The sequence below is a fragment of the Vigna umbellata genome, chromosome 1 (assembly GCF_029865625.1).
Source record: "Vigna umbellata cultivar VRB3 chromosome 1, Vumbellata_1.0, whole genome shotgun sequence".
In the NCBI taxonomy this organism is placed as follows: domain Eukaryota; kingdom Viridiplantae; phylum Streptophyta; class Magnoliopsida; order Fabales; family Fabaceae; genus Vigna; species Vigna umbellata.
In genome coordinates, this window is record NC_142165.1 from 93,124,816 (window position 1) to 93,135,910 (window position 11,095).

The 11,095-nt window shown below is 33.0% G+C and overlaps 2 protein-coding genes across 2 annotated transcripts; both read right to left on the reverse strand.

Moving 5' to 3' along the window:
- Positions 1-3,838: 3,838 nt before the first annotated feature.
- Positions 3,839-7,094, reverse strand: LOC124844904 (putative casein kinase II subunit beta-4). The gene is made up of 5 exons (XM_047321925.2): positions 6,626-7,094; positions 4,996-5,214; positions 4,720-4,829; positions 4,470-4,635; positions 3,839-4,281 (listed from the first exon to the last, which is right to left on the reverse strand). The coding sequence occupies exons 1-5, from the start codon at positions 6,807-6,809 to the stop codon at positions 4,151-4,153; spliced, it is 810 nt and encodes a 269-aa protein (XP_047177881.2). The 5' UTR covers positions 6,810-7,094; the 3' UTR covers positions 3,839-4,150.
- A 1,015-nt stretch (positions 7,095-8,109) lies between these two features.
- Positions 8,110-11,095, reverse strand: LOC148206830 (coiled-coil protein). The gene is made up of 3 exons (XM_088104802.1): positions 10,883-11,095; positions 10,211-10,719; positions 8,110-8,503 (listed from the first exon to the last, which is right to left on the reverse strand). The coding sequence occupies exons 1-3, from the start codon at positions 11,064-11,066 to the stop codon at positions 8,246-8,248; spliced, it is 951 nt and encodes a 316-aa protein (XP_087960928.1). The 5' UTR covers positions 11,067-11,095; the 3' UTR covers positions 8,110-8,245.

Below are 11,095 nucleotides of genomic sequence, written 5' to 3' on the forward strand. Positions count from 1 at the left end.
TGATGCTATTATAATGATAATTAAAATTTAACTTGACCTTTAAATTTTAAAGTTGAATTAGGGTATGAAGAAAACATGAAAAACATTGACTTAAGACAGATTCCGTGTCTAAGTGAACCATCACATAAGAAAAAGGTGGCATGCATGTGGATGAATTTCAATCTTATCCTCATTTTTGTGATGTTTATGTCTGCATACAACAAAATTCATAAGTAAACATTATTTAAGTTAATGAGACTTCACATGCAAGTCTGCTACCAATGGTCAAAGCTGTCTGCATAAAATTTAAAGGTTAATTTCTCATTTCACACTCCACTCTTTCAGTATAACCAAATTCTACTCTCACCATACACATTCATCAAAGGTTAATTTCCCTAAAATAACTTTATTTTGTATATAATATTTCAGGAAATATTATGTAAATAAATCATTCAAAGGAAATGCAGCTCAAAACATTAGATAATTATAAATAAATAAAATATAATTTTAGTTCTAAATTTTGATAAAAAGTTAAAAAATTTCCAATTTAATAATTTTAGTCTTTAAATTTAAAAAATAATAAATATAATCATTTTATTCTAATTATGATGAATATTTTTCAACTGACAATAAAATGAAAACTTGTAAAATAATATAAATATTTAAATGTTAGCATTAAATTTTAAAAAGAAAACATCAAAATAAAAAAAAGAATTTTAATTTTAAGTTGAGCTATTAGGGTATTTAACTCATTTTAAATTTACAGAACAAAAACAATCTTTCTCTGTTTTCAAAAACTGATGAGGGTTAATTCGTAAAACACAATCATATTGAAGGCAAAAATGTTCTCAATGAAACTGCAACTGTATCGGCAGGTAGCAACGATAACTGTACTGAAACTGCCCACGTGGCTTGCTGTTTCAGACACACGCAGGTTCCGTTTCAGCTTTTGATTGGTAATCCTGAATTTGAAACAAACTCTGATCCTCAGACCAATCGATCATATGCTTTACCTATATTTACGTAAACGCCACCTTCCATTTTCTTTTTCATTTACTCAATTTATTTTCTTCTGCTCATTTTTAATCCCATAAAATATATTTACGATTTTTGAGATGATATAAAATGCAAAACATTGGATTATCATATTCTAAATATTTAATTTGATTATGGTTTTCGTCTGGTCTCAAATGTGAATAACAATAGTGGTAATAAAAAAAGCGATGGAATGAAGCGATTTGACAATGACAGCATACCCTTTTAAATTTGTCGATGTGGAACAGTGCCCACGTTCTTCCGTGTTGATACAATAAACTATGATGTCGACAAAAGTAGTGCAACGTCAGTATCAGAAAGATTTAATTATATTAACTTAAGAATTATGAAGATAACATTGCAACAAATGAGATTGAAATTATAAAGAAATAAAAAAAGGGGGTGGAATCTGGAGATGTGTATGATTGTGCAGCAATCTATGTTGAGGTTGAGTGGCCTTACTTTGTTCTTATCCATATATGCCAATAATAATCTTAGTCATGGCCTTACATAACCCAAACCTTTGTCCTTATCCCTTTTATCTCTATATCTTCCATGCCTCCTTATCTTAATACCATTCACCCCCTCTTCCGTATTTCACTCTCAATCTTCTCATAACCTTCTTGCAGCAATCAATTTATGTATGCATGACCCAAACCATCCAATACAGATCAAATATCTCCTCGATAAGTCTTAAAATAAAAATATCAGAAAAAGATACAAGCTTATGATCAATTATCTTTTCTTCTGGAAACAATCATTAAGGATTTTTTCATGAAACTTTTTTCAAAATATACTCGACCACGTATATAATCTCATGAATAAATCATATTATAATTCAATATATTTTAAACAAGTTTTAAAGTACTAATATATTTCAAAATTCAACACTACTCATCCAGCTAGCATGACTAGCGCTCATCGGTCAAACTCCATTGTAAAAGTAGTGTTTAATGTTTTAGAGTCCAATGACTTTTTATTTTGATCAAATAAGACCGCTTAGCGTCATACTAGATGCTAGTAACATGTTCTAATTTAAATACATTTGAACATATCTAAATGATAAAATTGACTCCTCTAACACTAAGATTGATGTAAAAACATGTTTATGGATAAAATTAAATACTATTTTGCTCAATTGGTCATAAACAAGATACATTAGATCAACCCAATACATATAACTAATTCTATACATATAAACAAGAATTTAGCAAACTAAAGGTCTACACAAGTCAATTGATTCAACAACAAACCCCAAACATTCACTTTTACTACAAACTTACTCCTTTAAATTTTCATCTATTAAAACCTCTAAAGATTGGCCAAAAATAACTCAGACTCAACAACTACTTACCTATTCAACATCAAATTTGTGGTTATTGGAAGTTATAGTCAAGTTTAAAATGATCTAAAAAGAGCTCACCACCATCAATATTAGTTCCAATCACTCTTTTAGAAATTCACCTACCAAAACCTCAATTTAGACAAAAAACCAACTTAACAACAGTCCCTTTTTACTATTATCAACTCTATAACAAATTTGTACCTCCTAATACTCCAAAACAACAACATTCAAAGTTTAAGACAGTACCAATTCACAATCATTCACAACAATATTCATCAATAATGCAACTTCACTCATGAAACACAATTATTAATAACTCAAATGATAACATATTCAATCAATCATCATTCTCACAACCTAACAAACATAAATTCTTAGTTCTTAACACAATAAAGCAAATATTAGTTTTCCTTACCTGCCAAAAGACCAAACCGCTCTAGAAAGCCTAAAACAGCTCCAACATAGAGGAATTTTTATCTATTCCTACGAACCACAGAAACACGATCATGGTACACCATTAGGACTACTGATCAGCAGAGAGTCTTATAAAAGACTCAAACTTCACATGCAAAACAAAGAGCTAGCATGCAAGAAAAACAAAAGTGACTAAAGAAAGGAGCAGAAAACCAACTTACGATCTTGCCGTGAGGATCACTTAGGCTATCTTTGGTCTTCAAATAAATGAACAAGAGATGAGAACTCATAGAAAAGTCAGAGAACTCTAATAAAATGATTGCTAGAGATTGTGTGTTTTAAAATAATAAAACTCGTTCTTCACAAAACTATTTATATTAAAACCTTTTAATATTAAAATAATTGAGTCTCATTATTTTTAAACCACTATCACTTCTAAAATACCATTTTCTAAATCTTTACATATTAAATATTAGATTTTTTCAATTTCCTTACCGGTGTAATATGTATACGTCATTCAATATTTATATAAAATATATATAATTTAATATAAATAAAAATTAAGTCAAAAGCAAATTTTGACATGTTTAAGAAAATGTGAAACTATAATAAAAGAGTGTGAATTGAGATATGTGATTATTTGATTAAATTGAGAAAAAAAAATGCAGGTATATGAGATATAGTGAGTTGGAAATGTAAGTTATGGTACTAAGTGAATGAACTGATTAAAGAAAATAGTAAAGAGATCTTAAAAATTGCGGTAAAATGAAATTTACAAAAAAGTAAATTAAGATCCATGATCTAAAATACTTTGACATTCTTGGGAATATCAAAATTAACCTTTGAATTTGAGTAGATGGACTTGAAAATATCAAATTCTGAAGCACAAATGCATTCATGTAAAGTCCACTGATAAAAGTATTAAGTAAAAGTTACATAAATAAGCAAGGGCATAGTAATATGAAAAGAGCAATATGAAATAAGAAAAATATGAACAAAAGAGAGAAAAAATAGAGATAAAATGGATAATGCGATGGGGAGAGACCAAAATGAAAATGAAAGGAATGATGGCAAGAAGCAGGAATCAATTTCATAAGTAAACGACATGAATACATTTGATAAGAAAGTGCATTGGAGTACTTGATCGAGAATTCTATCAGAAAAAGCTTTACAAAGGCAGACTGAATTTGAAACTGAAAGAAAAATTAAGCTCTAGCTGCCTTGTTGTAGGTGCCTGCATATATCTTTACAGTTTACAAAAACGTATATCTAGACTATACTCATTTCAGAAACTCAAAATCCACTGCATTTTAAAGAAATACAACAAAGGGAAAAACTCTTGGTACATAGTTTGAAAGCTTGAAATTCCACCCAGCTTCAGGACTTGTGAACTTTGAAACCAAAAACTCTTGGTACATAGTTCTGTGATGGCTTTTGTGGCTTCAGATTCCCGTAAGTCATCAGAAAGAGGTGAGGAAACGTAGCTCCAAAATAAGCTCCATCCATGTCTAGATACAGTTCAGGAAATTTTCATATGAAATGGGGGATATCATTCCCCCAACAATTCAACAATCACATGCCAAAACACACAAGTTCAACAAGGCAATGATAAACCGTATATATAGATGGAAGAATAACAAAACATAAACTTTGACAAGACAAGATAAATAGTTCACACAAGTTCAACAAAGGATACTACCTTGATACTTGGACTTTGGGTAATAAGTGTCTTCACACTTGGGGCAAAATATTTTTACATTACTTGACCTAGGAATATCTGACTGCCCAACTGGAAGGCAGGGTTGTCCAGAGCAGTAAACTCTTGGACATCTGCCAAAGTCCAAGTTTTTGAACTTGTGAAGCTGTAGATTATCACAATGCCATTTATCAGAGCCATCTTTTTCCACAATAAAACATCAAAAAACAGGGTAACTAGGAAATCATACCATTGCAGCCATTCCTTTGCTTGTCAAAATGTACCTAGCATGAATCAGACCATAAAGCATCTCCGCTGCAGATTCAATTAACTCATTCTGTTCCTCTGTGAACATGTCTCCTAATAATTCCACAAACCACACTATCAGTCAATCAAGCAAATACCAAAGAGGTTATCAATGGAGGAAGTTTTTGCCTTAGTTTAATCAGAATGCAGTTGAAGCAACAACTGTTTTCAATTTCATCGCTCAAAAAATGAATTGAAGTAAGAAAAAAATATGCCCTACCGTGGGAGGGCTCAACATCCAAAATTAAATCCAATGCATAATCATAGTAAGGCACTTGACTGCTTAATCCACAGAGGTTGAAATCGTCTTGTACAAAATCATCATCGACTTCACACAAGAACTCATTTCCTTTCAAATTGCAAAACCATGAGATCCAGCATGAGTCATCCCCTTCTGAAACACTAACTTCAGATCCTTCGTTATCTGTTTCAGATTCCTCTGCATCCAATACACGTAAAAATAAGGATCTATTGCAATTAATTCCATAACATTGCCATGCAGACAATAGGTTCACTTCACCCTTCATATTTTCTATTCCTTTTACTTTTTATCTTACAGAACGAACAGTTTTGAAAAAGTTGCAGAAAACCAAGGTAGTGTGAGCATTTAAAGAATTTCATAACATTTTAGGAAATTCAAATATACTAAATTTAAATTTCTTTCCTTTTAAATTATTTTAATATTTTCTTTAGATAAAACAATTCGTATTTATTCACTTTCAATTTTCTTGTTTAAACGAAGTATTTTAATTATTACTAAATATAAAATTTACTTGAGTTGTAAATAATATTCAATATTTTAAAATATGATTTTTTTAGTCGATGTTAGCTTCGGTTAAAATTTGCTAAGATTCTTTAGTTTATATAATATATTTTTCTTGATTAATATCAATCTAGGTTGTTTTCGACTGATGTTGATTTTTTATTTACCTTAATTAGTATTATTTCTTCAAAACATTTGATAAAGGTTATTCCTTCCAACTAACGTAAAAAAAAAGTCCTGTCATGATTGGCTAAAATATTTTTGGTCAACATTAGATGGATAAAATCCCAGCAACTTTAGATTTTATTTTATTTCTGACAATATTAGAATAAAGAAACTTCAATTGAAAATGTAAGATCAATCGAGAAATAACAGTGCAGGTAAATAAATCCAATAATGTACCAAAAATAACCACTATTATATATCAACTAGAAAATGGTGTAAATAACACTAGTAAAAAATCATGATTATTGTTATAAAAAAAGTACGAACAATATTAATCGAAGCGTTGATATCAATTGAAAATAATAATGAATATAAAAAAGTTTTATCACCCAGAAACATTTTGATATCCCCTAAGAAATCTCTCGTTAACTATGATCATTAAAAAAATAATCATAATGAATTTCAACAAAAAAAAATGGCTGATCAAAGTGCAACAATAATATAAAGTGATAACGCCATGATAAAACCGAGACAATAATATCCCAATAGAATTTAAATAAAAGAAATATGAAGAAAATAAAAAATATATGAAAAACGTAGATTATTGTTTTTTTCTTTTATAAAATTATAAATAATTAGTGTACTTAAATTTTAAAAATTTCAACTCCCTTAAAGTTTTTAATTGGTGTCTAAAATGAATTAATCTCTCCAAAATTTACTTTCTTGTCCCAGGGCTTCCGACGTCCCATTGAATTTCATTTTCAAGAGCAAGAATGAATGTTTAAATGATGGGGCTTCCATAATTTGAAAACGGAAGCATGAAAGGTTTGGCATGGAAGATTGGAGAAAATGAAATGTGTTTGTAGAATAAAGGAAAGAAAGAAGGAAAGAAATGCGTGTGTGGGAAGGAGAAAGAGAAAACCGTGTTGATTGTTAGGGAGGGAGACGGAGCGACGGTGAAACTGGGGTGGCCTTGCAGTGGAAGGACTGGGTTGTCGGTGATTATGTTGTTGTTGTAGTTGTTGTTGTTGTGGGTGCTGCGTCTTATCTTTGATTCGCTTCCGAACAACAACACTTTCTCCTTCTCTTCCCTTGTAATCATTCATACCCTCCTCTTTTCTCTTCTCTTATCTCTATTCTAATTAATCTATGCCTTCTAACTCTCTCTCATCTTCACTTTCATTCTCCAAGAACACCCACCATGATCATTACTTTCATTCTTTCATTAATTAAATATACCAGATCCTTCTCCTCCCACTCCTTCACAATCTCATTTTTAGTAACTTCTCTCTCTTCTATATGCGTCTACGTGTCTCTTCTCTACTTGCCCAGCCATTCTTCCCAGGGGCCCCTCTCTTTCTTTTATTGCGTCCGTGTCACATACGTACACCATGTTTCTTCCCCTTTTTTCGCTTCCTCTCTCCATTGCATCCACCTCCCATTTTATACTCACTATTCTCACAAAATCATTACTAATTATGTTTTTTTTAAATATTTTTATATCCACTAAATCAATAACTTTATCATGCATGGCAATTTATTATTAGATGATAATATGTTTGTAAGGGCTAGAAATAAATTATAGTATAAATTAAGAATTAAAAAAAAATACTTTTACTAAAGTGCGTAATTCTTAATAAAACATTTACTATCAATGTTGTTGATGGGTAATACTACTCTTTGGAGTTGGCTGGGAGGTGTTTTGTGTGTTCAAATTAATCTGTGCACCTTGAAATCATTGTTGAATTCTGTATCAGTATAGTGCACTGGTACAGTAAGGTTATTTCATCAAGCTCTATCAATGAATTTCTAATTTCAGAAGCTTTTAATGCGCGTAGCGTATGCATCACCTGCTTCTCCAAATATTATACAGGTGAACTGGTTTTAATTTGATTTATTCGTCGCAATACTGATGATTTTAACATGGTAGTTCTGGACATGCCGTTGATGGTAAGAATTATGCACTGGACGGTTAATATGTATGTTTCTATTTTCTAAAGTTAGAATTATGTCTTCTCATACGTATATTAAGGTGATATATACGTATATTAAGGTGATACCTGTGCACACTGGTAAACTATGATATTTATAATAGGTAACATTTTGTCTAGAAATTATGTGGGTTGTCATCTTTTAGGTTTTCATGATAATAGTTTGTATTTGTATTTTCAGGTAGCGGGAGATAATTGTTAGACTGAGACATCAAACGGTGTTCCATAATAGTGGACACTAGTTAAACCCTTTCATAAAAAATATTAACAATATTGAATAAAATGTTAATTGTTCCTAGCATAAATATTAGTATATAGTATTGATTTTGTTAAGCACAAAGGCGATGCAAAAGATGGTGAGAAATTGCGGGAATTGCAAGACGCGACCCATACCAAGCTTCCTACGACAGCCGTATTGAAGAATGAAATCAAAGAGGCGTTTATATTAAGAATATACAGATGAGCAGTACATTTAAGTAGAGGGTAGATTGCATGGTGGAGAAAGGCACGTTTGATTCCCCCATTACCCAGTAATAGTATGAAGCCATATTTTAGTCATCGGCAAAATATCTCTCCTCCGCATCAATATTGGCCTCCCTCTGCCAATGATCGTCAAGGGTCTCGTCATTATCTATTTTAGAGTAATCAAGATGCTCCTGATCTTCCCCTAAAAGAAACTTCTGCTGCATAATGTACGTGAATTGATCCATCCTGTCTTCCAGTTCTTCTGCAGATACACTTGCTTCCAAACTAACTCTGTCCGGATTGGATAAGGAATCATAATTTACATCAGCCCCATTATGCGGTCTCTGCCAATACGAAACAACAAAATAATTATTCACGTCCACAAAACATATAGTAACTGTCATACACGAAACTCCGCATTTCCACAACCATTAGAAGCATTGGATCCGAAAGCAATACAAAGTTTCATTATTAGTCAAACTATTCAAAACAAAGAATTCAACTAAGAGATATAATATAGTAGCGTAGGGGTATAATCCAAAAACAAACGCAAAAAAAACTTCATTGCTTCAATGTCTTCAATACCCGGTGTTATCACTGGATTGCCATAATTTCTGGACATATGCTAATAGTGACCATCATAAAAAGAACAGTCGAAGTTACTACATATAAGATCAGTCCTTGTCAGCTAATTCACAATTACGTGGGTCAAATCAAATGAAGAAAATAGTACCATGAAGTGGATTCCAGATACTGACATGCGGTTGAAATTATGCATCAGATACCCTAACCCGTTATCTAAAGAAAAAATAGCCTTTAGAAAATAATTGCTTGCAACTTAATTGATACATTACTCATAAGTTAAATCTAATTAATTTCATAATATGTAGAAAAGCCATCTGAATCTCCCTCCTAACCCATCTGTTTAGGTTATAAGCCCCCTGCTCTTCCAACTATCACCACTGAACTAATTCTCGAACTACTATGTAACTCATTCTATAATTTCCTGGGACCTATCATGAATAAAAATTATCAGAAAATATTTTTTTACATTCAATGCCCAAATGATTTGCTAATTGGCACAAGTATATGTATTGATTGCTATTCATATTATTTAGAGAGACCAACAAAAAGTTAAATAACATGAGTGATATTTCTCTCTCTGAGTCAAGATGATGTAGGGTTTTAAATCAATAAAAATCAGAATATGCAAAAGCAGATTATCAATTCTAAATGTGGCGTGAAACAAATTTAGCCATATCCTCAAGAGCATTGGACCAAAAGATAATAACGAGTATGCACCAAACTAAAGAGACTTAACTGATTACTGGTATAACAATCTCACTAGTCACTGAGGGGAAAAGGAAGGAAAAGTGTTCAGGCTTCGGTGTCAAACACAACACAAAGATCTAAGATCTTTATAGCTCATGAACTTAGTAAACTAAATTTGTACACGTGCAGTCTAAATCTGTGTATCCAGTATCTGTAGAAGACAATGACAAAGATGTAGTTGTTTACTTATTATGACGATACAATCCAAGATAGATAGATTATGATATTATAAAAAAGAGGGTCTCGTTCATGTTGAGAAATTGTTAGCCAACTGTTCTTAAATTGTTCAGCCAGGTTGCTTTATAAATTCCTCATTCAGGGCAATTTGAGTGTGCCGTAAGTCCCTGGATAAATATTCTGCCATTAGCTCTTCACGGTTTTGGTAGAATTAACAAAGCTAACTTTTTTCTGGCAATGAACAACCTATGCTGCTCAACAGTATGGTTCATTTAATGTTTAAATGTTTCGTTCTCTCGTTTAGGAGGATTCCTTTTACACCCACATACTCCTTTGTAATTTTCCTCTCCATCTTAATTTTACTTACATGCGATTAAACAAGAACAACAATAGCCTTGTTATCCAACCAAGTGGGATACGCGAACCACACAACACCATTGAGGTCAATTAAAAACCAAATTCTCCAAGGATATTACTGATATACTGGTCAAAACAGAAGAAAATACAAATAAACACATGATTGATAGTTTAAAGAGTAGTACCTCTACAGGCTGTCCATTGCTACCACCTCCTCTCTCTTCATCCACTTCCTCCTCCTCCTCCTCCTCTTTTTCCTCCTCCTCCTCCTCCTCTTGAAATCTCTCATTACCAACCCAGTCTCTTTCCGGCACACCCATCCTCTGCTGCTCCCCTCTAATTTTTGCAACCAGCGCCGCTTCCTCACACCTTCTCATCAGAGTCTCCGACCACCGCTCCCCCGGCCTTGCCATGCCTCTGCTGCTCTGGTCCTGAAACTTGCCCACATACTCATGATGCAGATACGGCTCTCTCTCCCTCATGGCATCCTCAGAGAAGTAGTGCCCACCGCACACCAATCTATCCAAATAAGCCCGCCTCCGGTTCTTCACCGTCACCGACCTCATCCTCAACTCCTCCTCCGACGGGCTCATTATGCTCCGCAACCGCTTCATGTGCCAATTAATCTCATAATCGTCTTTCATCGCGTCAAATTCAGTAAGTTCATTGCACGTAAGCTGGGAACCGTATCGTTCTACACATAACACAACAATAAATACAATTAAGGTACTCATTACCTCGTCTCTCACCTAGGTTAGGGTTTAATTGAGATTTTATTACAGCAGGGAAAAATCGAGACACGCATATATGAATTGAACGAATAAAAGTAACAAAGTGAGAGGTGAGCGTTAACATACCTAAGAAAAGAGCAACGTCTCTTGAGAGAAGATCGTGGAAAATGGCTTTGCGTTGAGAAGGGAGAGAGACAGTGGATTCGAGCGCGCGCGGAAAGTAAAGGTTCTCCAAACGTGACAATCTCTCTGAAATTCTCTCTTTCGCTTCCTCACTCATCGTCCTCATCGTCTCTTTCTTCTGCTCCATCTCTACCACCGTCTTCTGTTTCGCGACCA

Bases quoted from the DNA above. Each gene is read 5' to 3' on its own strand.
- LOC148206830 (XM_088104802.1), bottom strand. From the start codon at position 11,066: ATGGAGCAGAAGAAAGAGACGATGAGGACGATGAGTGAGGAAGCGAAA. The intron at 10,720-10,882 runs GTATGTTAACGC...TGTTATGTGTAG, and splicing joins AGACGTTGCTCTTTTCTTAG to AACGATACGGTTCCCAGCTT. The intron at 8,504-10,210 runs GTACTACTCTTT...TCGTATTGGCAG, and splicing joins GCAATGGACAGCCTGTAGAG to AGACCGCATAATGGGGCTGA.
- LOC124844904 (XM_047321925.2), bottom strand. From the start codon at position 6,809: ATGAATGATTACAAGGGAAGAGAAGGAGAAAGTGTTGTTGTTCGGAAG. The intron at 4,830-4,995 runs GTAGGGCATATT...TGGAATTATTAG, and splicing joins GGATGTTGAGCCCTCCCACG to GAGACATGTTCACAGAGGAA. The intron at 4,282-4,469 runs GTATCCTTTGTT...AACTGTATCTAG, and splicing joins AAAGTCCAAGTATCAAGGTA to ACATGGATGGAGCTTATTTT.